Source organism: Aulonocara sp. 'chitande type north' Nkhata Bay, linkage group LG23 (genome assembly GCF_057382095.1).
Source record: "Aulonocara sp. 'chitande type north' Nkhata Bay isolate Kocher_YH1m ecotype deep benthic linkage group LG23, A_spYH_male_GT1.1, whole genome shotgun sequence".
Lineage (NCBI taxonomy): Eukaryota > Metazoa > Chordata > Actinopteri > Cichliformes > Cichlidae > Aulonocara > Aulonocara sp. 'chitande type north' Nkhata Bay.
Genome location: NC_141365.1, coordinates 51,461,458 through 51,488,609, shown reverse-complemented (window position 1 = coordinate 51,488,609; position 27,152 = coordinate 51,461,458). Strand labels below are relative to the sequence as shown.

Here is a 27,152-nt window from a genome sequence, read left to right as displayed (position 1 = left end):
TTTACATGTTCTCTGCCGCTTGGTTTTCCTTGTTAATCAGCTCACTTTCCTTCTGCATAAATCAACCTGCTCGCCTGTCACCGCATGCAGGTAGATACGATCTGTTTGCATCAGCACACCTGTGTGCCAAACAAAAAGAATCAATCCACAGCAACAAGCAAGGCCCACCAGCCAACACCAGTGAGCAGGTGTCTTACTACAGGAGGGGCATTGATGCATGTGTGGAAAACACCGAAGCACGTTTGGTAAATGCACCGTGCTTTTCTTCTCTATCCGAGCAGCCAAGGGTTCATACACGAGTCACACTCCAATAAAGACATCAGGAGAAACCCAGGGGTTCGTATCGTGCTCACAGTCTAAATAATAAGTAATAATGGTGGGCCTAATGCAGACCTTCCCAAAGTGTGGGGCCCGCCCCTACGGGGCCGCAGAGCCATGGCAGGGGGGGCACGGTATGAAAAGGAAAAAAACAAAGCTTGGACACGGCTAGCAGGGCGCCCACACAAACGCACAGCAGGAGATGAAGCATCGCTGAATATGTTTCCAAACCAACTTCATTCTAAGCCAAAGACTAGAAAGTATTGTGAAGCAAATCTGCCCTTTGGCTTCACCTGCACGGGTGCCGAGGTAGGTCTCCCTGCAGGGTTGGTTTTCCTTCGTCAGGAGCAGCGCTGGGCTCTTCAAATCACGGACTAACAGGATCCCACAGCTGTTTATGTTTTTGAACCCATTTTGCACAGAGAGGCATTTTTGAAAAATGTATTGACAGCATGCTTAGGCTGCTGCCCCCGCGACCGGGCCTCGGATAAAGCGGATGAAGATGGATGGATGGTATTGACAGCAATGTTGAATATTATTACACAGGAAAAAACAACTACATGTAAAATGACGCCTCTGCCTTTGTAAATGGAGGGACAGTAACTGCGTGTAAAGCTGCAGACAGTCATTTTTCTTGTAAAACAAAGGGGGGGGGGGGGGGGGCAGCAAACAGTTTGGGAACCACTGATGTATTGCTGATTATTTCTGAACACAAGAGGGCAGCAGCGCTCCGTGAGTCCGTGCCTGTGACGCGCTGGTACATAATCAGGAAGATTCACACATAAAAGCATCAACACAGATTCAGTCTGCGCCGACAAATAACTGATGTGTGCAAAGACTTCAGCAGCTACAGGAAACAGAAGACTCAGGACTCGATCAGTGGGGTTTTTGTCTGTTAACGCTACAGGAGAACTTGGCTGATTATTTAAAGGAGTGCTCTGGGAACCAGGTTGAACCTGTGTTCTTGGCAGCACAGACTGTGTGTGTTCAGCTGTGCTGATTATTTAGACTATGTTTTCTTGTTTCTGTAAAGCTGGAAGGTCTCGTATGAAGGCACATGATGATGCTGCAGGATGCTCCTCTGGGGACGCAGGTAGAGCTGCCACTGAGGCTGTAATGAATTTAATTGGTGAGTGAGATGAGTGGCTGTCAGCAGCTTGTTAACACATCAGCAGGTCTGGGAATTAGCAGAGAGATGACAGTGAGCCCTGTCTGCTTGTACAAACCAGCTGTTGATAGTTTCACCAGGCCTCACACTTAGTTTCATTTGAGCTGCAGCGCTTTGTTTATTGGTACCCAGCACATCAGTGTGCATATGGCACAGACACGGCCTCTATAGCAGTGTGTCGTGGTGAGCTGTTGGTCGGCCATGAAGCGTTTTCTGCCTGAGCTTTTACAGATTTTGTTCCGCACTAGACACATGAACTCTGATCATCACTTCTTCTTCTTCGTCTGCCAGAAGGCATCAACAGCTTAACTCCAATCTCATTTACAGCTCCTAATCTGAGTGGCTGCAGCTAAGCACACACACACACACACACAAGCACGTCTTTCAGTGACAGCTGCATCTCCTCATGTGAAGCCACAGACACAGCCACTACCTCACTGATGGAGACCTCAGTCAGATGATGACTGACTGTCCTGTGCAGCCGTCACATCCACTCTGCAGCTGCTCTCACTCGAGCAGCACAGACGGTGAGCGAGCTCGCGGTCCAGCTCAGATTAGAGCAGGCTGCAGGAGGTCCTGCTCCTCCGTCGGCTGCAGGTGGAGTCTGATGTTTTACTTTAGCCGTCCACGCAGTAAGAGGATTTACTCAGACTGGAAGGGATAAAAATAAAGAGTAAGTCTTTATTTTGATATGCCTCTACTCTCTACCTGCAGGAAATGCTGTCAAAACATTTGAATGTATGAAGATTACACCAGCACAAGCTACAGTCACAGTGGGATTGGCTTCATAAGCAAACTGTAAGTACACACTGAAGCCTCCGCTGCACTAACACACACTGTTCATGTCACAGTGCTGGAGTGACGCCTGTTCAAGGCTTTCAGTAAAACGATCAGTGCGAGTTCTGTGAAGTCAGGACTCACAAAGTCCACAAAAACGATGGTTTGTCACAGACGGTGTCGCCAGCTCTTTGTCTGGTGATTCTTGTATGCAGGGAAAACGACTCCTTCATGTCTCCCCTCCCTCCGCCTCCTCCCCCTCCCTCCGTCTTCTGCAGGGAGGTGGTGCGGAGTGCACAAGAAGCAGAAAGTCTCCCACACCACAGGAAAAGCTCATCCACCATAAAGCATGACTCTGGTTTTCTGCAGTGACTTGCATTAGAAGTATGTGAGCAGGTGTCCTCGGCTCGGTTCTTGAAGGAGAAAACAAACCTGAGCGACGTGGGATTTATTCCACGCTCATCTTCAATTCCCTTCACAGGTGGAAGCTGCTCAGCATCATCATCTCTCACATTCAGGTAAGTTTACACAATAAGAAGTGGCTGTGATCGCACAAAGACAACTGCAGAACTGCCCAGAGTTAGAGCTTAAATGTCAGGTTGAAACTCTAATTTTAGCTGCTGTGATCTGGGAGTGAAGGGATTTGAGTCAACGGTGCTAAAGAAGAACCATGCAGAGCCAACGAGGCTAAATAAAGAGAGGAGCTCTTTATCTGCTGCTCCGTAAACTAAACGCAGACTCTGGTCACAACATTGTTGCTGAATCCTCTTCTGATTTCATGTGAATGCAACAGATTTTCTACAGAAAAAAGGATGAAATGAAATATGTAGAAGCCCAGGCTGCAAATGTTTCTGTTTATCAGACCTTTTTGTGTGTCATCAGCCACAGACTTCATCACCATGCTCTCTAATAACTGCAGGCACAGAGTAGCTTCTAGAGCTGAGGTCAGATGTGTTCGGACGTTTCTGCTTCTTAGGTTTGAAATGAAACAATGAAACTACGCCACAGTTTATAATTTCACATTTCAACATTTGGTTCAGTTTTATTTATATACCACTACTTACATAATCGTTATTATTAGTCTGTGAGTCTTTTCCACAGGCTGTCTTTATCTGTCCTGTAAATCACAGCACAGAGAAAACCCCAACAATCGGACAGCTTCCTTTTGAGCAAGCACTTGGTTACAGTGAGAAGAAAAAACATTTTTAACAGGAAATAACATCCAACCATTTGCTTTGACACGTTTGGGGCGGTGGATACAGAATAGATAGAAAACATTATTTATAGTTTCCAGACAGAAACAAGTCACATAAAACAGAATATGCTGCTGAACATCCTTGGCAACAGGTACTGGCTATGGATGATTTGTATCACAGCATGCCTCATTTACCCATTCACACACATATCTTCCACTTATTCATCCTCAAACCTCTGTGGTGACTTTGGTGGTGTGATTGGGATCACTGCCCTGCTGTGGGAGTTGTGGTGCATTTATCTCTTTATGCAGTTTGTACTCATTTCTCCCAGAAGTTGATTCTGTTCATCTGGATGTTTTCAGTGGGAGAAACGTTTCGTCATCATCAGGTGACGTCTTCAGTCTCAGCTGACTGCTGAGACTTATAAACAGGACATTTGCATAATGACTGAAACCAGCCCACTGAAGCAACAATGGGCTGGGAGGTCAGCTCCTTCATCATAATTGCGCAAATTCTCATGACCATTGATCAACAACCACTGATCAATAACCATGAGTCCCATTCACAGAGAGGTGGGGAATGGCTGCAATCACAGCATTGTAAGATGGTGACAGATGTACCCTTAGGCCCCTCCTCCATTCAGAGATGGTCTTTTCCTTTTCACGTAAATGGCCTCCTTGACTCCGCCCTCAAACCAGCGTTCCTCCCTGTCCAGGATGTTACATCCTCATCATTGAAAGAGTCCACTGGCCTGTAGGTGTAGATAGACTGCAGAGTCCAGGCCTGACGAGGTGGCTCTGCTGTGTTGGTCCATCCTCTCAGCCAGAGCTTGTTTGGTTTCCTCGATGTATAAATCCTGGCACTCCTCCTGCACTTAACAGCGTACACTATGTTACTCTGTTTGTGTCGGGGACCCGATCCTTGGGCTGGACCAGTTTTTGGCGCAGCGTGTTTTGGGGTTTAAAAGCCACAGAGACCCGGTGTTTAGAGAAAATGTGTCTCAGCTGCTCCGATATAATTTCTGTCTGTTTGACATGTTTAGTACACAAGTCCACATTTGTTTTTACAACGCATGATTTAATGTTGAAAGAAGCACATTCAACTGAAGAGTATGAAATACACTTACTGCTAACTGTAACCGCTAACTACTAACTATGTGACTCTTAGAAAGACCCCAAAACCAAGCAATCTCTATGCAATCACCACCACGTCTGTGCTGCAGTCATATCAAACTGCATTTGAAAATCACATAAAATCACATCACACACCTAACTAAGGCCCCATCTTATCTTAATGACCTTGTAGTACCATATCACCCTATTAGAGCGCTCCGCTCTCGCTCTGCAGGCCTACTTGTTGTTCCTAGAGTATTTAAAAGTAGAATGGGAGGCAGAGCCTTCAGTTTTCAGGCCCCTCTTCTGTGGAACCAGCTTCCAGTTTGGATTCAGGAGACAGACACTATCTCTACTTTCAAGATCAGGCTTCAAACTTTCCTTTTTGCTAAAGCATATAGTTAGGGCTGGACCAGGTGACCCTGAATCCTCCCTTAGTTATGCTGCAATAGGTATAGGCTGCTGGGGATTCCCATGATGCACTGTTGCCAAAGTGCTGCTCATAGGGGGTCACATGATTGTTGGGGTTTTCTGTGTGTGTGTTATTGTAGGGTCTACCTTACAATATAAAGCGCCTTGAGGTGACTGTTGTTGGGATTTGGCGCTGTGTGAATAAAATGAACTGAATTGAATTCAATCACACTACCAAGCCCAACGAGTGCTGTGAATGTGGGACTTTGGCTTCAAAAAGTACAAAGTTATTTACTTCTATTTAAAGTGCTCATTGTGCTCACACTTTAATTACGACAGCACATGAGCAAAGTGTCCTTTGACCTCAGAGCCTGTATGCAGCTTTGGACCCGGTGAAACAGGCTCAGTGCAGGTCGTGTTTTCCTGTAATCCAGTATGTCACTTGGATTTTTCATTCGAGGTAGTCTTCAAGGATGCACTTTGGAAGAAGCAGCGTCGGCCCTGCGGAGCCCGTCCTCAGCAGACGAGACGGCGCCGTGGGGAACAGGTGAGCTTTCAACCCGAAGCTGCAACAGAACATTATTATACTGAATGGACTCAACATCAATATGCTGTTTTCAAAAGTGATAAAAACACAACTAGCTTCAGTTGTTTGACAATTAGATTTCCACGTACTCAGTCAGACACAGCCAACACAGCAGAGGACGAAGGAATCTGATTCCAGGCTCTGACACAACAAAGCTGAATAAAACGAAGCAGCGTGGAGCAGAGTGTGAAGGAATTAGTGGAGCTGTCCCAGTGAAGAGCACATGCAATACAAAAGAGAAGAGAGCAGGGTGGCACTGCTACCGTCTTTATGTCAGGAAACACAAGTGAAGTGGTTTCCTGTGTTGTGCCACTCATGTACCCACTGTGGACACGCTGACACGTGTTGCATGTATTTACAGATGATCTTGTATTATTCACATGTGTTCAAACCCCAGTTACAGTCTCATAATTAACCTGTGTGTGTGTGCCTTTGTGTGTGATGTGTTTATCTTCTCATGGTTGGTTTCCTGCTGCCTGTTATGACCACGCTTATTCTTAAATTGTTCCTTGGTCGCAAATCCATGCAATGATTTATCGATCTTGCAGCGATGTTCAACGGGTCCTCGCCGCAAAGAACACAAACAACTGCAACAACAATGACGGGTAAGATGACGTCCTCTCACACGTCTTTATTCTCATCTCACTGATGAGTCAGACATTCTCCACGTCCGTGTACAGATTCTACAGCTGTCCACAAACCTTTCAGTTCAGGCAGCTGAATCAGTGCTGTGTCAAACCTGTGGTTCAGATGAGGGTCTGATTTGGGGCTGAGCAATCAGTGAGCAGAGGTCTCATCGCTAAACGTATCGTCGCCATCGAAGGCAGCGTAGGATGTTTGTGACAGAGATGTGTGTTATTCTTGAGTTAGACTAGAGGCCGCCCTCAGGTGGAGTGTAAGGGCTGAGTTTAGGACTTTATTTAGAGAGATCAAACAAACTAAATGTGGGACAAAAACTAGAAGTGTGTCAAGAAGCATTTAGCATGTCAATGTGACCTTCTCAGCTCCCTCGTTAATGACATTTACTCTCAATATACTGAGACTGTATTAAAGGAGCTCAGTTGAATTTAATGCTCTTATACTAGTAGACTTTCAAACCGTTAACTGTCATTCAGGCGTCATTTTGTCTGGTGATCACTGGGGTTAAAGACAGGACGCATCCCTCGACAAGCACATCATTTCTGAGCTAGAGCTTGTAAAAATGAAAGTCTTGCGATCCACCTTCTAGCAGCTTCCGCCAGTTATTAGAAGCTTTTTGGGCTACTGTGTCAACAGTCACCCAAGTGCCACAACTGTTGTTGTGATTTGATGCTATATAAATAAGGTTGAAGAGGATGATTCTGACACAGGAGGAGATAGAAGATGATGAAAATGTCAGGAATACAGAGGATATTAAGAGTACATCCCCTACCTGTTTATGAACATTACAGAAAGAAGGATGACAAAAAGGATGAAAAGAAAGACGACAAAAAGGATGAAAAGAAGGACGACAAAAAGGACGACAAAAAGGACGAAAAGAAGGATGAAAAGAAGGATGATAAAAAGGACGCCAAAAAGGACGAAAAGAAGGATGAAAAGAAGGATGATAAAAAGGACGCCAAAAAGGACGAAAAGAAGGACGAAAAGAAGGATGAAAAGAAAGACGACAAAAAGGATGAAAAGAAGGATGATAAAAAGGAAGAACTGTAAGTACACCATACTTTTTGGGGATGTAACAAACAGGAATATTGTGAATTTCATAATATTACGCCTGAAATAATTAAATCTCTATTAGAGAAAAGGTTGCGTGGATATGAGCAAAGGTTATCCACGTAAGAGTTTGCAGAGTCCACCAATGGTTCAATATACAGTTTACAAAAAAAGAGACTACCGCTCATGATACCATTTTAATCATACTGCTCAAAACTTAATGTTATGTTAAAGGAACATCCAGACAATTTTATCTTTGCTTTTGGGTGTAATTTCAAATCTAGCATTCAAAAAGTTTATCTATTTATTTTATTTTATGTACAGATTTTGAAGAATGGTGCACAAAATGGAAACAGAGGCTGTTTGCCTTCAAAGTAAAGTTTTGTCTTTTAGACCCCATTCCTACAAAACTGCTCAAAGAAGTCCTGCCATTAATTAATGCTTCGATCTTAAATATGATCAACCTATCTCTAATGATCGGCTATGTACCACAGGCCTTCAAGCTGGCTGTAGTTACACCTTTACTCAAAAAGCATCTCTAGACCCAGCAGTCTTAGCTAATTATAGGCCAATCTCCAACCTTCCTTTATATCAAACATCCTTGAAAGAGTAGTTGTCAAACAGCTAACAGATCATCTGCAGAGGCTTATTTGAAGAGTTTCAGTCAGGTTTCAGAGCTCATCACAGCACAGAAACAGCTTTAGTGAAGGTTACAAATGATCTTCTTATGGCCTCTGACAGTGGACTCATCTCTGTGCTTGTCCTGCTAGACCTCAGTGCAGCGTTCGATACTGTCGACCATAATATCCTATTAGAGCGATTAGAACATGCTGTAGGTATTACAGGTACTGCACTGCAGTGGTTTGTATCATATCTATCTAATAGACTCCAGTTTGTGCATGTAAATGGAGAGTCCTCTTCACACACTGAGGTTAATTATGGAGTTCCACAGGGTTCAGTGCTAGGACCAATTCTGTTTACATTATACATGCTTCCCTTAGGCAGCATCATTAGAAGACATAGCATACATTTACACTGCTATGCAGATGACACCCAGCTCTATCTGTCCATGAAGCCAGATAACACACACCAATGAGTTAAACTGCAGGAATGTCTTAAAGACATAAAGACCTGGATGGCCACTAAATTTCTGCTTCTTAATTCAGATCAAACTGAGGTTATTGTACTCGGCCCTGAAAAGCTTAGAAATATGGTATCTAACCAGATTCTTACTCTGGATGGCATTACCTTGGCCTCCAGTAATGCTGTGAGGAACCTTGGAGTCATTTTTGACCAGGACACGTCCTTCAACGCACATATTAAACAAATATGTAGGACTGCTTTTTTTGCATGTGCACATTACCTCCTTGAAACCTCCAGAAACTACTCTGCAATCAGTTAGGTAATATACACTTTATCCATGACCAGGCTGCAGATCGGCTGTGACTACTGCCAAAATTAAGCTCACATTGCATTTCTAACTTTTTTTAATTAAAAAAAAAATACATACTTTTATTAAAAGGGAACTTCTTCTCATTTAGGAAGGAGGTGTGGATCATGGACCCAGCCACGGATATGTATTACTACTGGTTGCTCACAATAGCTGTCCCAGTGTTCTACAATCTGATGTTCCTGGTGGCAAGGTTTGAATTCATGTATTTAGTATTTTCTCTTATCGTTGTTAGTGTTCATGGGTCTCAGTCATGGTTTGTTTCCATACAGAGCTTGTTTTAATGAGCTACAGTATCAAAATTCAACACTCTGGCTGGTTTTGGACTATGTGTCAGATGCCCTCTACTGCATGGACATCTTTGTGAGAGCCAGGACAGGTACTGATGGAAACCTAAGATTTTCAGTTTGTCATTATATAAAATCTTCAATACAGTATATGATAATGATTATCGTTTTCTTCTTTGTCAATAGGTTTTCTGGAGCAAGGACTTGTTGTAAAGGATACAAAGATCCTGAAGGAAAAGTACATGAAGACACCCCAGTTCAAGTTAGACATGTTATCAGTGATTCCTACTGACATTGTTTTCTTCTATATTGGAATCAACAACCCAGAGTGGAGGTTCAACCGGCTGTTTAGGTTAGGCCGTCTCTTTGAGTTCTTCGACCGGACTGAAACGCGAACCAATTTTCCAAACATCTTCCGAATCGCTAATCTTGTACTTTACATCATCATCATCATCCACTGGAATGGGTGCCTGTACTTTGCCATCTCAAAAATACTTGGTTTTGGGTCAGACACATGGGTCTACCCCGGGCCGAAAAAACCAGAGTTTTCTCAGCTGTCCAGACAGTACATTTATTCCTTTTACTGGTCCACTCTTACCTTGACCACTATTGGTGAGACACCACCGCCGGTCCGAGACGTTGAATACTTTTTTGTCGTGGTTGACTTTCTTACTGGGGTTTTGATCTTTGCAACAATTGTTGGAAATGTTGGAGCCATGATCTCCAACATGAATGCTGCACGTGCAGAGTTCCAGGCGAAGATTGACTCTATCAAGCAGTACATGCAATTTCGAAAGGTCACTAAAGACTTGGAGGTGAGGGTGGTGAAGTGGTTTGACTACCTGTGGACTGAGGGGAAAACCTGCGATGAAAAGCAAGTGTTAAAAAATCTGCCAGACAAGCTGAAGGCAGAGATAGCCATTAACGTACATCTGGAAACCCTAAGAAAAGTGCGCATCTTTCAAGACTGTGAAGCTGGTTTGCTTATTGAGTTGGTCCTGAAGCTTCAGCCTCAAGTTTTCAGTCCTGGGGATTACATCTGTAAGAAAGGGGATATTGGTAGGGAAATGTATATCATCAAAGAAGGAAAGCTCGCTGTAGTAGCAGATGATGGTGTTACCCAGTTTGTGGTCCTTAGTGACGGAGCTTATTTTGGAGAAATCAGCATCCTTGGGATCAAAGGTAGTAAGGCAGGTAACCGAAGAACAGCTAACATTCGAAGCGTGGGCTATTCTGATCTCTTTGCCCTGTCCAAAGATGATCTCATGGAGGCACTAACAGAGTATCCTGATGCTAAGAATGCTCTGGAGGAGAAAGGAAGGGCCATTCTGATGAAAGACAATCTCATAGATGAGTCGCTTGTCGCTGCTACCGATGCTAAAGACTTGGAGAACAAAGTCGATCAGATTGAAGCCCGTTTCGAAATCATGTCAGCAAAATTTCGAAAGCTGACAAATCAATACGATTCCTCTCAGCGTAAACTCAAGCAGCGCCTCAGTAATTTATCAAACCAGTTCAGAAGCCTCAGAGTAGATGAGTAGAGGTTGGCCATCAGTACTACATAGGGAGTGTCTTCTTTACAGGGACTAGTACACTGCATCCGCTCAGTACTTCCAAAGATGCAAAAATAATAAGACTGCCCTCAAACAATGTTTCCACACATAGACAACAACAACGGGTCGTACCACCATGTGGATCATTATGTCTTTTCTTGTGTTAGTGATAACAATAACAGGCTGCACGCGATGATCAGAAACATGTGGAGGGACAAACCTGGAATAAAAGCAAAGACAAAGCTGCCACCAATCAACAGCAGCAGTCAAGCAGGTTCTAAAGGAGCACTACTTTAGCATCGGTGTGAGCATCCAACCAATACTGGTGGGAAACGTTTTCTTTACTACTCTGCCCAGAATCCCAGAGCGGCTCGTTCAGCAACGACACCATGACCTGGGCTTTGCACATACAGGACCTTCTCCTTTTATTGTGATCAGAATAACTCTTCTGAAGGACGCAATTAGTCAAAAGAATTCTAAAAAGGACCTTTTATGAATATTTTCTACATTCATTTAGAAGAACAGGACCACACCGACAAGTTTCAGTTCTGGTCATTAAAGTGAGAGAGAGAGATTTGAAACTGCAACCAGATCTGGAGATTTAACAGCTGCTCTTTGTTGCTGCTTCGCCTCTGCGTGTTCTGAGATGACTGACAGTTTTATGCCAGACGCAACCTTGAACGGATTCGTGTCTGCAGCTGGAATCAAACTAGTAACGGTTTTCTTGCTCTTAACTGACCGCCTCATCCTTCAGCACAGCTGCAAACTGCTGTTCTGATATTTTTGACAACAGTTTTTTTCTAAAGCTCAGGCAGTCTTTACCATGATGAACATAGATCAGGAGGTTCCACTGGAACATATCTGCTGAATGGGCCTCTGTACACCTACACAAATATTATAAAAGCATTTCAAAATATGTATCATCAAATTTTTATTTTAAATATAAAGAAATGTGCTTTCTGTAAATAAATTTAAAAATAATAAAGTGACAATAAACTCTTGAAAAGTGGTGTATCCTTTCCCCTGAAACATGCTCTAAAGCCTCAATCCGAGCAGAGACTTCAATTTCACCATGTTAGCAGAAGTAGGGCCATGCAGACTGCAGATGTTGGTACATCTGCCCTAACTTTAAGCCTCAACAACAAACAATAGACACCAAAACTGTTTTTTACAAGTCATTTTCACATCTGAAATTTGAGTCTGTGGGGAATGACTACAGGAGCTGCAGTTGTTGGCACTTTCACGCAGGCTTCGGTTTGAAGTCCAGGGTTTATGATTTCCATTTCTGCTTTTACATTCAACATTTGATCAGTTAGGCTCCTGTGAACGATCTTAGTCAGCATGAAGGAACACGAATGTGCACGAGGCAGTGAAAGCTTAGATTCCAGAGCTCTGCAGGTGTCACTGAGGAAGCATCTACTGCAAGCATGAGCAATTTTAGTTTAGTAAGCAAAAAGAGTTTGCACGCTTTATTTCAAAGAAAATAAGTTGTGTTGTTCCAAAATATTAAAGTGCAAAACAAAGAATTATTTCTTTTAATGTCGTATGTATGATTAACAGTGTTGACATTAGTTGACATGGATGCCTCCTGGGTGAGGTGTTCGGGGCAGGAGGCGGCCCCGGGGCAGACCCAGGACACGCTGGAGAGATTATATCTCAGCTGGCCTGGGAACGCCTCGGTGTTCCCCCGGATAAGCTGGAGGAGGTGGCTGTGGAGAGGGAGGCCTGGGCTTCTCTGCTTAGGCTGCTGCCCCCACGACCCGGCCCCGGATAAGCAGAAGAAGATGGATGGATGGACATTAGTCATGTGAGATCTTTAGCTGTCTGCTGATGGATTTCCTCATTCTCTTGAGAATTGTATTCTTTTGTTTTTCCTACTATAAAAAAAATTAACTCATAATAAAGGAACTGAATATGATGAGCTTGCCACAGTTCTTCTGCTGGCTGTGTCATCATCTTCTGGCTCTTCATGTCATCCTGATTCTTCTCTGAACTTTTTGGAGTGAGGAATAAAGTCATACTTACACATGCAGTCTTTTAAATCGATGCCAGTCTATACAAACAACTACAGCTGGCATTTATTTGTAATAATTACAAGAATGTTACTGCTGTCTGCCTGCTTCTTGTTTCCAAACACAGTCCAGCACACAGCGCGAATAAGCTTTCAAAAGAATGCAACAAGCACATTTCTGTGTATAACCCATCATTAGAACCAACCAAAATGACCATTTCATTGACCCACCCAAATTTAAGAATGTCCACCCTTCAACGTCACCCAGAGAGCAGCTCAGGAGGTACAAATATCCTTGGACAAGATCCTTACCCCGAGTCTCCGATCCACGTGAGCAGGCGAACGAGGCATGTCGCATCGAGTGCCACAGGAAACATTACCTAACAGGATCCACGTCCTGCTCATCGAAAGTAAAAAAGATTTTATCCCACACACTTTGCCTTATTGCATCTGTGGCGTGATGTTTGGGCCTGCTCTGAAATCGGGACACCAAGAAACCTGTGGAGTCAAATCAGGCTTGTTGGAAAAAAGCAGTCGTCTTTATTTAGCATGTTTCACAACAATGAATACTTTGAGCCTTTCACCTGTTTCTATGTGGGAGAATTTAACTGTTGATTGAACCAATTGAGGAAATCTGCCTCCCGTTCCCAGACAGGTCCACCCCTTAACCTTGAGTCGGCTCACGTGTGCAGCAAGCAGCATCTTCAGCATTCAAACATGGAGGTACGGGTAAGGTTACACAGCTGAAACTACACCTGGCTGTACTGCTTAGCCTTCCACATGAGTGAGCATTACTGCAGTACGTAGAACAATGCACGCACACTGTGCACTGTAGTGACTTCCCAGCACAGTCCAGTGCTGTCCACATTTTTAGGCACTACTAGTACTGTGACTCAGACGAAGGCTAAACTAGTGTTAGGAGTAGCTGATGAGGGAGGAGAAAAAGAAGAGGAGATAAAGACTGGCTCAGGTTGGTGGATGGCAGTGCTGAGCACTGTGCTCTCAGTGGTATGTTGTGGGCATCGTGGCGCTCCACGCGCTCCTCTATAAGGTACGTCAGCCATGCAGCAACGACTTCAGCGTCTCAGGGACAAACCACTGACCCCCCACCTCCAGCCAACCGCCACAAACATACACGTTTGCTCTGAACGGCTTTACCAGACTGCAGGTACAGTCACATGACACAAGGCAGGGTTATATGACGTTAAGAGCTCTCTGTTCAAAGATGGTTTCTGGCAATAGCCGTGATGCAGTCCACACACTCGGGTCCATGTTCCGTGACCTCTTCCATGCCATCATCTGTTCTCAGACCTTTAACCACAGCGACTGGAGGAGTGAGGTCACGTTACACGCCACAAACGGTCTCTGTACACAGAACGATACCACCCAGTACCTCATAAGGAAGTACGCACGTGCACACCTGAGCCTGCTGCGTGTAGGAGCTGTGAGGTCACACAAAGGAAAGCTTTCAATGACAGCAAGCTTCACGTGCATGTTTATGTCCAGTTTGTCCAAATGATCACAACCACTCATTTGTAAGTAAGACATCCAGGTAGTTTGCAGGTTTAGCAACTCCTTCGCCCTCTCTCCATGTTCCTACAGACATGGATATAGATGCGGGGGAGCGTATCTCAGTGTCTTCCAACAGCCACAGGCTCGTGTTCCATTTTACAAATGCAACTCGATGACCATCAAGCATTTAAAACAACTGTCTGCTGATGGAGCAGCTATTTTACATGGTACCCTTATTACCATGGTTACATGAGCTGTTGCCAAAGTGGCGTTTTCACTTCCAAGTGAGTGATGTCAGCGATTTGGGCAAAGCGTTGCTGTAAGCCTGCCTCTGTGTGACGGCCGTGCTGCCTGACCCGAGGACGTCTGCCGACTGTGTCAGAGGATGGATATTGCAGACTACACAACAGCAGCGGGATGTTTAAAAAGACAACCGAACTTTGAAGCAGCGAGACGATTCTGTGTCCGAGAACATTACGCAGCCTATTGACCGATGAGGAGGAAAAGCATTCAAAACAGGACGCGTTGCCTGTTGTGAGGGGAAATGATTTCACAGTCCTTATTAGAGACAAAGCACTTTTTCAACAGTGGTTACACCTGTTTCACTGATCAGGTCACAGCGACGTGTCCACACAGTCACAGCAGACACACCTGTGTTATCTGTGCTGTAAACAGAGAGGTATGAAGGTCCACAGCAAGTCAGGCCAAGCTTACAAAACAAAGCGGCAGCAGGCGCACGGCGAGCACGGCGAGCACGGCGAGCACGGCCTCTTTCACCCTCAGAGACACAAACTGAGGAGAGCTCGCCTCACGGCTCCTGGATGCAAACGAGAAGACATATTAGGGAGATGTTTCATCAGCGGGAGATGACCAGATCAAAGTCCAGCTTTACACTCCAACGGCAAAGGAAACTACTCACGTCACCATGAACTAGGATGGTCTCGTTAGGTTCCAGGTGTAACCACAGCAACAGACAAAGCTTTATCAGGTCTGCAGACGGGGGGGGGGCTATGCAGCGTGAGCGGTTTCTACGAGACTGAACCCAAAGCAGACGACACAGAGTACGTGCTGGGCTTCTACCTGTCCGCTGTACAGGTTGGCACAAGGAGAGCATCTGAGACTCAGTCTACATGTGTACATCCTCCACAGCGTGGGTACGGTATGCACTGATATATAAACACTGATTTTATTTAGAATCCTCAACACAGGCAGACAAGGAAATAAAACGAACAATAATGGCAACCTGTGACCAAAGAACAAACATTCTGAAAATGTCTAAGTGCACTTACACATCTCTGCATGTCCCCCAAAGGAAGAAGGCCCGAAACTGAGAAGGAGAACAAGCTATGTGATGTGCCGTCCTGGACCCAATCTCTTTCCACGCGCTCACCTCAAAACAGACTGGGTGGAAACAACAAGCAATGACTACGCTAGAGTGGAATGGTCAGTGGGGAATACGATGCAGTAGCGAACACTAAACTAAATCTCTGTGGGAGCTGTGGGCAAGAGTTCAGGGGTACTTTGTCGCCGAGTTTATCGAGTTGGAAACGCATCGTCCTGTATTTGCATTATTTCTTTTACATTTATCACAACAGGCAGGCATGAAAAACGTGAACCTTCAAATAAATAACGAGGAAAATGATCCTTTCTGTACACAGAAAGCACATTCACATGTGTGGATGTGGGAGCGGGTACTCGAGGAGGTCTCTACGTTTACACTGACTGATGTGTGATGATGCAGGCACAGCAGCGGATCTATTAGAGAGATTTATTAGAACCACGTATCCACTTTCATTATTCACTTGCTTTTCCTCGAACATACTCTGGCCTGTCTGGTCACCTTTGAGATTGTGTCTGATACAGGAAGGGCAGGGCAGGGTTTATGGGCTTTCTGAGAAGGAGTCTGTTGGGAGCAGGGGTTCAGAGCATGCCAAACCCTTTGGCATAGGTGATGGCTTTCAGCAGTCTCTCCCTCAGCTTCTCCTTGCTGTTGTACTCTGGCAGCAGCAGCACGTTAAAGCAAGTGTGAGAAGTCGGTAACCTGTCGAGAAACCACACATCACACAGACAACACGTCAGGAACAAAGCAAATCGTCACACAGCAACACCGAGTGTATGCAGAGACAAAATACATGAAGTATACAGGCCGACAGCTCCACAAAGGGCTGTGATGCCTGCTGCTGTCACAATCTGTCTCCTTTATGTCCAACAAAAACAGACTGGCTTTAACTGGTTCATCCTTCCAGTGTTCACACTTCATAACAGTCATGCCAGTTTCTCGAGATACCTGCACTGGTGTGATGACTGATCAGTTTCCTCATCGTTTTTACAACATGTGATGAAGAAAAAGGATATTGTTGGATAAATAAGCTGAATTTAAAGACAACGCTACCACTCGTAATAAGCCACGTTCTCTCATGTCTACTTACTGATAAGCACGTACATTTTAAACACTGTGTACTGGACTCCTTAATGTTTGCTAAGAGCGTGCTGCTGAAACAAGGACACAGTCAGCTGTGCATAAAGACTTTCGAGCTTCAGTCACTAGCAGGAAGCAGAGCGCACGCAGCCCGTGCACCACAACAGAAGAGGGACAGGAAACGGAACGGCTGTGGCTCACCTGTCTGTGTCGGGGCCGTTCTTGGCGATAATCATCTTCAGCTTGCCCAGCCCACCCACAGGCGCTCTGTCGGTGCCGGTGGTGAACTGTAGGAAGAGGCATTTCTGCTCCTCGCCAAATGAGTGCAACGTCTCCCAAAACTCCCTACGACACAAACACGAGGAAACGCCTTCATCAAATATATATGAATTCAGTTTCAAAACATAGCCAGTGGATGCACAGACGTATGTGCTCCGTTTAAACATACAAGTTAACGGTGAGCGAGGTTTCAGTCTTTGCATATTTTTGGTCTTCCAAAGTAAACTCTCATGGTTTCTCAGGTGGAGTCTGTGCCTGGTGACGAGGCTGCAGCTGCACAGTGAGGAGGAGGCAGTGCTGATGTCAGGCGCTGAGGCCCAGTGAGTGTCAGGAACGTCACACACGGACCGCGCCCGCACCGCGCCCGCTGCACTCCTCCTCGTTTGGATATATTTCTCATGTTTGTCATTTCTTCCTGCATCTACTATTCATACTTTTTATAACTGCACAGTTGGTGTGGAGCACTCACATCATCGTTGCACATGTACAGTGACAATAAAGGCCTATTCTGGTCTGTTCGCAGTCTCGGGTGCAGGAGTGCATGCAGAGGAAATGCACCTGCAGACTGGGCCGAGCTGTGTAGCACTGACTGGAGCTGATAATGGGCCAACATGGCATACTGTTTCCTCCTCCTTCATCAACTTCACAATAATAACTGTCAATTAACACGTTCCCACTTGCCCAGTTGCATGCTGGGAATTGCTAGTTATGGTCTGTTAAAAGCTGAGAGGCTGTGTAGCTGCACTCTGTGCAGGAACAGAGACGAGCAGCGTGATGGAGACGAACTTTGAGCAAAGCAGGAAACATGTTGTGATCACATCAGCTCACGCTTCTGCCGTCTCACCTGCTCCAGGTGTTTGTTGGGGCTCTCCTGGGAGCGCCTCCACAGTCAGCCACAGATACACAGCCTCAGTGAACCCAGCTAACACTTTACTGAAGCTAACGTGTTACTGAAATATTGATTCTTATGTTCTACAATTGGTTCTCAGATTAAAGTATCGACATCTGTAGTCCATCATTAACAGGAACACAGTGGACTTTATCATTAGGATCATATAAATGACTGGTAGGAACTACTTCTTCTTCCGCCTGTCACAGTGACATGCAAATTATGGCTGTAAAAATGCATCACGCCTCACGTGTGCTCGCTCACTCAGTGGATGTTCGTAAGCAGAGTCATGTGTGGCGAGGCCACAAACTTTGTCAAACACAAAAGTCAATTATAACACAGAATAAGATGATGAGTTTATGATGAGGCGAACTGAAGGAGCAGCGGGACGGGTGTTGCTAGGGCGAGACAAACGCTGCCCCTGGCGTCCTTCGGTGCTGCAGGTGTGGCGCTGGTGGCAACCTGCAGCACTGCTGCTGAATTTAGGACAGTGACTTACATTTAGGCTCAGCTGTTTGTGTTGATGTTTGAGAGGAATTCACAGCAGCCTTAAAACTACACAATCCCATTTATCGGATCGGCGAGGAAACAAGCGGCCTCACACGTCACTACTGGAAGAACCATTCCAAGCAGAGCTGGTTTTGAAGGTTTAAATCCACACACGCAGTGTGGGGAGCTTTTCCCCACACTGCAGTCCTGTGAAGTGGGGCTGGGTTTTGATTATCGATGAAAATAGATTCTGGCTTGGATAACGTGATATCGATTCATCAAAATCCTGAATCGATATTTAAATATAAATTTATTTTGGCCGAAACGCCAGAATCTCAAGTTAAACCTCACAAAATTTCTACAACCACCAAACAGCTGAAACAGTGAATGAGAGCAGGAACACGGACTCTGCACGGAGACGTAAACACAAAGCGCTGTTACGCACCAGTCTACCGTTGTTTGCAGCCTGTCGGACGCCGTTTTTCCTTTTACTTACTTCTGAAAAGAAAGCCTCATTTCTGCTGTTCAATACTGAACAAATTAAAACTTTTTAAAATTATGCAAAATTGAAAAACTCTCAGCCGTGTTTCTAATCAAACCTCTGCAACTTTGCTCTGCTTGACTTCAGCAGCATCAGGTCATGTTCATATGTTGATTAATGGTTTTCTTTCGTTTTTGATCTACTGCAGAATATTTGTATAAAATCCAGACCAGGAAAATCACCTTCATGTTTTTCTGTTTTATCTTCAGCTACTTTGACACAAAGGCCTCTGCTGTGATGCTCACACCTTTGATAAAGTCTCACAAGTGTCAGTTTTCTTTTTATAGATATAAAAATATGGATACATACTGATAAATGATAAGAATTATAATATTTCTGACTGCGGCAAAAGTTCCCCGATTCAAATGGAATCAGTGAGGATACCCAGCCCTACTGTGAAGCACTGAGTAACCGTCTGCTGGGGGGCCACATGGTGAGAACTGGTCTCCACTGCTTTTGATTGTGGGCCGTGACGTTATGATGATATAAAAATGCCTTTGATTAGTGTGGACTTTGAGCTGGGTTATAAAAATTAGACACAGCGCGCTGAGCTTGGTTTTCAGGTCAGATTCTTACTTGATTATCCGAGAATCTCTGTTATAACCTCCGTCGTATTCTGTTGTTTCTTCAAGTGCTAGGAAGTCCAGGTTCTACAGTGGGAGACAAAACATGAATGAATGACTGAATGACATCACTAGCATATACAAACATCCATTAAAAAAAACTCTCACCCTGCTTCCACAAATCAGGAGCTCGATCTCCTCTGGTCTGAACAGGTACTTGAGCGGAGACTCGTTGGTGACCATGTGGAAGCCTCTCCTGAACGCCTTGAACTGCTTCTCCACGCTTTTGTTCAGAATGTACTCTGAATACTGTGCAACAAACTCCTATATGAACACACATCAATGAGAACATTTAACAAGCGCGAGCCCTGAGGGGCGGCCGGCCTTGAACACCATGTCATCCCTTATATTTGTGTTACTTTTAACATTTCCATTTTTATCAATAACAAACCACCAGCAGCTGGAAACAACAAGAAGTACAGTGTTGTAATCAATGAGAGCTGGATAGTGCACAGTCAATATTTTATAAGGACATGGCAACACCGTGCACCCCGAGTCCCCATCGCCTCGGCAACCTCCATTGTTGTGTTGCGTTTGTGCCGCATACAATGGGACTTTTAGCCGTGTTGCTGTAACTAGCCCATGCACGCTGAGGAGCTACTCAATTTGAATGGAAGACATCCAGATGGAGTCTAGCTGAGTGGGAACCAGTGAAAAGAGGCATCAAGCTTTACCAGAAAGCACCGATGACAGCTGTAAATAGTAAACATTAAACAGCATCAGTGCCATCAAATCTCTTCCAATCAGATTTTGAGAAGCTATGACGGTTTGTGACAGTGAGCTGAAAGTCAGCTTACCTTCGAGTGGTGGCAGCGAAGCAGCTTTCCTCAGGTTCTCTTCTAATATTGAAAATGTGGCCAAACTTCAGGTTTAGAAGGCTGAAAAAATGTCACTGCCATCTTTTTACAGGCTGACATAGACAGAAGCTTCATTGATCCCAGGAGGAGTCCAGACGTAAACATGGTGCAGCCATGTCTGGGAGACTGCTCCTAACTGGGACTGTGCACTAACCAGCTCAATAACTTCCCATGGTAACAGTTTCAGGACCTGCACACAATGACCTGCCCAGGTGCTACCACAGGATCATGCAACCCTAAAGCTCCGCCCTCTTAATAAATCACAATCAGCAGAAAGGTTTGGGTCAGATAAGCTGAATGAAGTGGAAAAGCACACTTTGCCTGTGTGTATCGTAGGAGGACAAACGGCTCCACGGTTCTCTTCAGCTCACCTTTCTGTTTTCATTGGTGACGGGAATCTTGTCCCCATTTTCCCTTAAATCGTACATAAGTGCATTCCCAAACAGGTCCGTATGAGAAATCTGGAACGTGATCATCATGTCCTCCTCCACGCTGCCCTCATACTCCAGGAGCTCCTTCAGACTCTGGTATAAAACCTGTCCAGCGGTTCAGGACAATCAACACGTTATAATTAGCATAACATCAGCATTAGCATACATCATATGACAGACATGGCTGCTTTTCCTCCCAAACTAAATCAATTAGACAGAAAAAACAACAAAAACACAGCACGAACAGCTGCTTAGGTGATGCTTACCGGGTTGGCATCAGCCAAGTCCCTGAAAGTTCCTTTCTTGCCCATTAACTTCCTGTAGACCACCATGGGAAAGTGGACATCCAGGATACAGTTGTTATAGATGGCCAAACCGAGAACGATGCCAATCAGTGTGTACTGGCCCTCATTTTCAAACGACGACGGGTTGAACCAGAACAGTTTGGTGTGCTCATCATACGTGAACATGCCTGCAGCAAGAAAAACAGAGCACACGCCCGTGAATCCTGGGATACGAAGCAGCCACGCGAGAGACGCTCCATGTGCACACGGAAAAAGCAACACATCGGTTTTCCCTGCTCTCTATCACTGTGTTTGTCTGTTGTCAAGTTAGCTAAAAACTACTCAGCTCGTTTCCATTAGACCTCACTGGGAACATGAGAACCCTCTCAGGTCTGGAAGGACGTCTTTCAGACAACTTTGACCAGAGACAGTTCGATAACATGACAGCTGACACACTTTAGGTGGAAGAAAGCAGGACGCAAAACCCCCACAAACTTTACTTTCCAGTTTCCTAAAACTAGGCTTTGAAAAGCCAGTCAGAGATCCGGATTCAGTTAGCAGTGCAGCAGCGATATCTATGAAATCCTGAAAGGGGGGCTGACCGGAAACAATTCTAAGAAAGACCAGATCACTCCGACCAAGGATCTGAATGGATTCTGATGGGCCGACAGTGAACGCTCTCAAATCCAGCCCTGCATGCTGTGTTAGTGCCACGCTGCTGTGTATCGCCCACAGAGCTGGACCGTGACAGCAGCTGGACTGAACTGTGGTAAAGTCCAAACAGCAGACACGTACTGCCGCAGCTTCACACTCAGGTCCAAGTTCAAGGTGAATTATTAAGCCAGCATCAGCAGTTCAACGTGTATGTGCGACGCTTGTTTAAAGCCATCTGAAACGAAACTGCTCGCGATGCTTTCTTACCAATATCTGGGTTGAAGATCTCCTCCACCACCAGCTGAAAGAATTCTTTGGAAACACCTCCTTCATCGACACCTTGCTCTCCTTCAAACTCCACATACAGCTGCTTCTTCAAGTCTGCAGGATTTTCCATTGCTATCATTTCCAGCTGCAGACACACACAGAAGAAACGTTCACAAACATTAGCGCCTTGAGGCGACTGTAGTTGTGATTTGGTGCTATATAAATAAAATTGAATTGAACCCATCCAAAACCCAACTAATCAAAGGGACACTGAAGTCGGTTTGAATGCACATACCCTGACCAGAGCATCGTCAATGATGTGGTCTCTGCGCACTTTGAGCCTCAGGTAAGGGTTGAGCTGCTGACCCTGCACCAAGCTGTAGAGCACCGTGATCCGCCGCTCGCTGTACATGCGGATGCGGTTGTCGTAGTACAGACCCAGGTTCTTGGTGACGGCGTTCAGGATGAACGGACAGGTCATGAAGGAGAATTTGTTTTCAGTTTCAACTTTAAAGAAAGTATAGTCCTTGTCCATCTCTAACACCTCGTTCAGAGGCTCGTTGACAAACTCCTCAAAGGGAATGAGCGGCCGCCGGCAATCGCTTGTACGGATTCCCAACTCTGTCTCCAGCGGGTCTACTCGAGGGCCCTTTTTGTTCCTGCGCTCTTCACCCAGGAGCTCCTGCAGGGTGAGGTCACTGGACTCTGGAATGGGCTCCTCGTCTTCTTCCTCGTTGTGCTCCATGTCAAGGTCGCCACCCAGCACATTTGCATAATAGACGATCTTCAAGCACTTAGTGGCCGCCACCACAGCGTCGTCGTCGTTGACCAGGTTGCGGCTGTTGAACTCGTTACTGATCACCTTGTAGGTAATGAGCTGCTGGAAGGTCTCCACCATGCGCCGGATCTGCTCAGCGCTGTAATGCGACCACAAACGCGCCAGCTTGGCCTGAGCTGCCAGCGGGAGTTTGCTCATGGCCTTACAGAACTGTGGGAGAGCGATCTCAAGGTACTCGGGGCTGTGGAGGTTGCTGTTTTCCATCACTATTACAAAAAGGTTCAGGTAGTTTGGGTCTCGTGAATACACGTTATGGTACGTCAGGTCACACTCCACATTAGGCGAGAGGTAGACCAGCGCATTCAAGAAGGCGGCTTCGATTTTATCATTGGACAGGAGGCGCTCGTAGACCCTTCGCACAGCTTCGATATCGACCGAAACCTCATCGGGAGCCAGCTTTTGGACGTCGTTTTCTCCCGACGAGCACTCGCCGAGCCTCGATGATGAGGAGGTGGGGGAATCCTCCTCCATAGCTGTAGTTGAACTCGCAGCTGCCTCCTTTTCATCTTCATCCTTGTCCTCGTCCTTACCTTGGAGAGACTTGAGCTCCTCCTTGGTGTGCGGTTTGGACCTCCGAAAGCTCTGCACCAGTCCCTCAGCACTGGAGAAAACTCGGCCTATCACTCGGATGAGAGGGGAGTAATCCTCCTTTTCACCACAGGTGTCCAGGATCTCATACACCTTCTCCTCTGTCAGGTAATTTACATCTACACACAGACACAAATGTTGTTACCAGAGAAAAACAAAAACACAAACTGCACGAGTGAAACAGCGCAATCTGCTCACCTTTAAAATTGTCTCGCACAGAGTGGATGTCCTTATGGTTCATCTTCTTGTTGCTGCACGCAGAGTTGCTGTGAGCGCTGCTCTCCTGGTAGGTGGAAGCGGTGCCTTTCTTTGAAGGGTGTGGGTCGCATAGCTTGGCATTGACTTTGTAGAGCTCCAGGGCTTTGACCGCTGCCTCGTTGTTATCCATGCGGCTGAAGCCAACTGATGAGGCACACCACGAGTTGGAGCAAGACTCATTCCCACAGCCCTCCGTTAACTGGTGGTAATAGCGCTCTATTAGATGCTTGGCAGCTGCTCGCTTCCTGTGATCAGAGGTAAAACACAAGGCGGTAAAAGCACTGCGCGAATCCACTGTGATCCTCATAAAGCACTGAGTGCAATGTGAAATAATGGGAGACGCGAGATTGACTGCAATGCTTTTCCCACTTGAGAATCACTAAGAGTTTCTGTCAACAGACAACACAAGAGCTGAGCTTGGTCTCAGGCTGGATGCTGAGCTCGGGCTTATGGAGCTTTGGACGTGTTGCATTTCCAGCCACTTTCAGGTCAAGTGTCACGACAGATTTATTATCAGTGTTTAGAATAAATTCAAACTTGACAAAAACCTTCTGATTCTGCTAACTACACCACTGTCCAGAAGACAGCAGCATTCCAGCTGCAGTCGTATTGGTAAACACTGAAGCAATACTAATAGAACAGCAGTATTATTCATTCACAGGTACAGATACAACTGATAATGTAAACTCAAAGCTCCATAAATTCCATGCATAATTAAAGCACTTTAACTTGAAGTACTTTAACTATGTTTTATTTAAGCCAACGGTCCTTCAAATGTTCACATCATGAGCAAACAGTGTGACAGCTGCTGAGATGAACTGGGTGTGTATCACACTAACAATACAGCTGACAACATTTAGTCAAGGCACAAGATGAAGACAAGAAAGAAAGAAGCGAGGACAGACCCTAACACCAAGCTCCTGAACTGCACACATGGAAGGTAATGAGTTTGACTTACATTCGGCTTGCTTCTGGGTTTTCTATTTCAGGCTCCTCGTGTTCTCTAAATGAACAACAAACAAGGATAAGAACCACGGCACAGGTCATGATGACTACACTGACATTTCAGAGTACTGCTGGCTCTGCTGTGGGGTAACAAAGTCAGAGTCCTGCTCAGGAAATTGGTCGAGCTGTGTAGAAGAGGACAACAGTCTAACCAGCAAACCCACATTCGCTCTTTTTAAAGCTAAGCACTGGCTTCCACTTAGTGACCGGGGTCGCAGCAAATGTAATCATCTATGTAGATAATTCATTTTATCTCTTTTGTAAAATGTAGCATTAACCTAAACCCTGTAGTCCAGTCTGGACGGGCTGGTAAAGCCCAAAAATGTTGCCACCGGGACAATCTGTCGCTCACTTTAGCAAGCTAACACAGCAAATGCTAGTTAGCCTACTTTGTTACTCATACAAAAGTAATGTCTTCAAAGTGACCCGCGGGCAGATTTCTTTCGTTTTCATTTAACCAGTGCTTGCTATAAACTTTGCCCCAATATGTTGCCTGAAACAAAGGAGCACTGACGTCCACACAGCCTCCAACAACAGCTAACTAGCCCCCGCTCTGATTGATCGTCCTAGCATCCCGAGCCTTTCCTCTGAGCATCCCCACCTATCGGCTCCTCCGGCGGAGCTCGTCTCGGCCTGTGGTGGCGCACACTCACAGTCCTCCTTCTCGTCGGAATTCATACGAGACTTTAAGCCAGCAGTTTGTTATCCTGTTGCTGTTTGTGGGTGTTGTAGGTCCTGCGCGGCTTCTCTCCAACGTAAACAGCACACTGCTTTAAGTCCGATCGGACACCGACGAAGGATTTTCTATAGAAAACTTCATTCACGGCCTTCCTACTACAGGCTCTCTCCTCTGCCTGAGCTTCGCAGCCATCTTGACTTCACCATCATACTACGTCCCACAATGCACTGCGTTCTAGCTCCAAGAGCTACTGGAATGGATCACAAGGAACTGGACTGCATCATTATTATATTATATACAAGTGTTGTTGTTTTTATAAAGTAATAATAAGTAAAAAGAGTAAACACCTAGAAGCACTTGTAGAAAGGTAAAGGGAGGGCAGAGAGGAAAAACAGGAGTTCCCTCATCAACTCTCAGCCTCCATCCACAGTTACAGCTTCAGCTTTCATGAAAATGGACAGTTTGAAGCTTCATTTTAAAAGGTCAAGGCAGTACGCCTAAAACAAAACCCACCGGAGAGCTGATTTTCCAGGAGAGCACTCTGACAGCTAAAGGCTTTACCGCCCATTCTACTTTTGAAAAACCGCCTGCAGCCTGACAGCAAAGCCCTCTATTTAATTCATTTTGTAATTAAGGTATTTATGAAGGTTGGTTTTGAGGTTTCTGCATGTAAGGCAAAGCTTTTGAAATCTTGGTTTGGCTTTAACAAGAAACCAGAGAAGAAATGCTAATAAGAGAAACACGACTCTTCCCAGTCCCCATCAGTGTACTCTCTGCAGTATTTTGAATCAGCTGGAGGCTTTTCAGACACCTATGGGGACATTCTAATAAGTAATTACAGTTGTCTGTGCTGGAAGTGAGGCCACCTATGGCCACGAGCTGTGGGTAGTGACCGAAAGAACGAGATCGCGGATACAAGCGGCAGAAATGAGCTTCCTCCGAAGGGTGGCTGGCCTCTCCCTCAGAGATAGGGTGAGAAGTTCGGCCATCCGGGAGGGGCTCAGAGTAGAGCAGCTGCTGCTCCACATCGAAAGGAGCCAGCTGAGGTGGTTCGGGCATCTGACAAGGATGCCCCCTGGGCGCCTCCTGGGTGAGGTGTTCCAGGCATGTCCCACCGGGAGGAGGCCCCGGGGCAGACCCAGGACACGCTGGAGAGATTATATCTCTCGGCTGGCCTGGGAACGCCTTGGTATTCCCCCGGATAAGCTGGTGGCTGGGGAGAGGGAGGTCTGGGCCTCTTTGCTTAGGCTGCTGCCCCCGCGACCCGGCCCCGGACAAAGCGGATGAAGATGGATGGATGGATGTGCTGGAAGTAACAAAGACAAGGATTTTCAGGTCAACCTGACTTCAAAGTACAGGGTGGGCCATTTATATGGATACACCGTAACAACATGGGAATGGTTGGTGATATTAAAGTCCTGTTTGTGGCACATTAGTATATGTGAGGGGGCAAACTCCTCAAGATGGGTGGTGACCATGGTGGCCATTTAGGAGTCGGCCATCTTGGATACCGCTTTTGTTTTTCCAACAGGAAGAGGGCCATGTGACACATCAAACTTATTGGTAATGTCACAAGAAAAACAATGGTGTGCTTGGTTTCAACGTAACTTTATTCTTTCATGAGTTATTTACAAGTTTCTGACCACTTATAAAATGTGTTCAATGTGCTGCCCATTGTGTTGGATTGTCAATGCAACCCTCTTCTCCCACTCTTCACACACTGATAGCAACACCGCAGGAGAAATGCCAGCACAGGCATCCAGTATCCGTAGTTTCAGGTGCTGCACATCTCGTATCTTCACACCAGAGACAATTGCCTTCAGATGACCCCAAAGATAAAAGTCTAAGGGGGTCAGATCGGGAGACCTTGGGGGGCCATTCAACTGGCCCACAACGACCAATCCACTTTCCAGGAAACTGTTCATCTAGGAATGCTTGGACCTGCACCCATAATGTGGTGGTGCACCATCTTGCTGGAAAA

General features: G+C 45.6%; 2 protein-coding genes across 4 annotated transcripts; one reads left to right on the top strand and one right to left on the bottom strand.

The window, feature by feature from the left end:
- Positions 1-1,947: 1,947 nt before the first annotated feature.
- Positions 1,948-11,709, top strand: LOC147303006 (cyclic nucleotide-gated channel alpha-3-like). Of its 2 annotated transcripts, none has more exons than XM_086281809.1 (9): positions 1,948-2,083; positions 2,201-2,284; positions 2,542-2,781; positions 5,447-5,529; positions 6,117-6,173; positions 6,999-7,253; positions 8,799-8,900; positions 8,980-9,086; positions 9,181-11,709. In XM_086281809.1, the coding sequence occupies exons 4-9, from the start codon at positions 5,456-5,458 to the stop codon at positions 10,533-10,535; spliced, it is 1,950 nt and encodes a 649-aa protein (XP_086137935.1). In that variant the 5' UTR covers positions 1,948-2,083; positions 2,201-2,284; positions 2,542-2,781; positions 5,447-5,455; the 3' UTR covers positions 10,536-11,709. The 2 variants fall into 2 exon arrangements, with proteins under 2 accessions (XP_086137935.1, XP_086137934.1); XM_086281808.1 differs by having other exon boundaries at positions 1,949-2,083; positions 5,443-5,529; positions 9,181-11,708.
- A 3,523-nt stretch (positions 11,710-15,232) lies between these two features.
- LOC147303005 (ubiquitin-protein ligase E3A) lies at positions 15,233-25,383 on the bottom strand. 2 transcript variants are annotated; one of them, XM_086281806.1, is made up of 11 exons: positions 25,094-25,383; positions 24,446-24,490; positions 23,428-23,732; positions 22,099-23,348; positions 21,804-21,948; positions 20,865-21,070; positions 20,539-20,703; positions 19,419-19,574; positions 19,264-19,337; positions 16,691-16,834; positions 15,233-16,111 (listed from the first exon to the last, which is right to left on the bottom strand). In XM_086281806.1, the coding sequence occupies exons 1-11, from the start codon at positions 25,168-25,170 to the stop codon at positions 15,991-15,993; spliced, it is 2,688 nt and encodes an 895-aa protein (XP_086137932.1). In that variant the 5' UTR covers positions 25,171-25,383; the 3' UTR covers positions 15,233-15,990. The 2 variants fall into 2 exon arrangements, with proteins under 2 accessions (XP_086137932.1, XP_086137933.1); XM_086281807.1 differs by having other exon boundaries at positions 25,146-25,383.
- Positions 25,384-27,152: the final 1,769 nt, after the last annotated feature.

Bases quoted from the DNA above. Each gene is read 5' to 3' on its own strand.
- LOC147303006 (XM_086281809.1), top strand. From the start codon at position 5,456: ATGCACTTTGGAAGAAGCAGCGTCGGCCCTGCGGAGCCCGTCCTCAGC. The intron at 5,530-6,116 runs GTGAGCTTTCAA...TCGATCTTGCAG, and splicing joins GACGGCGCCGTGGGGAACAG to CGATGTTCAACGGGTCCTCG. The intron at 6,174-6,998 runs GTAAGATGACGT...TGAACATTACAG, and splicing joins AACTGCAACAACAATGACGG to AAAGAAGGATGACAAAAAGG.
- LOC147303005 (XM_086281806.1), bottom strand. From the start codon at position 25,170: ATGAATTCCGACGAGAAGGAGGACTGTGAGTGTGCGCCACCACAGGCC. The intron at 24,491-25,093 runs GTGGGGATGCTC...TTGTTCATTTAG, and splicing joins TCCGCCGGAGGAGCCGATAG to AGAACACGAGGAGCCTGAAA. The intron at 16,835-19,263 runs GTAAGAATCTGA...TTTGTGTCGTAG, and splicing joins AGAGATTCTCGGATAATCAA to GGAGTTTTGGGAGACGTTGC.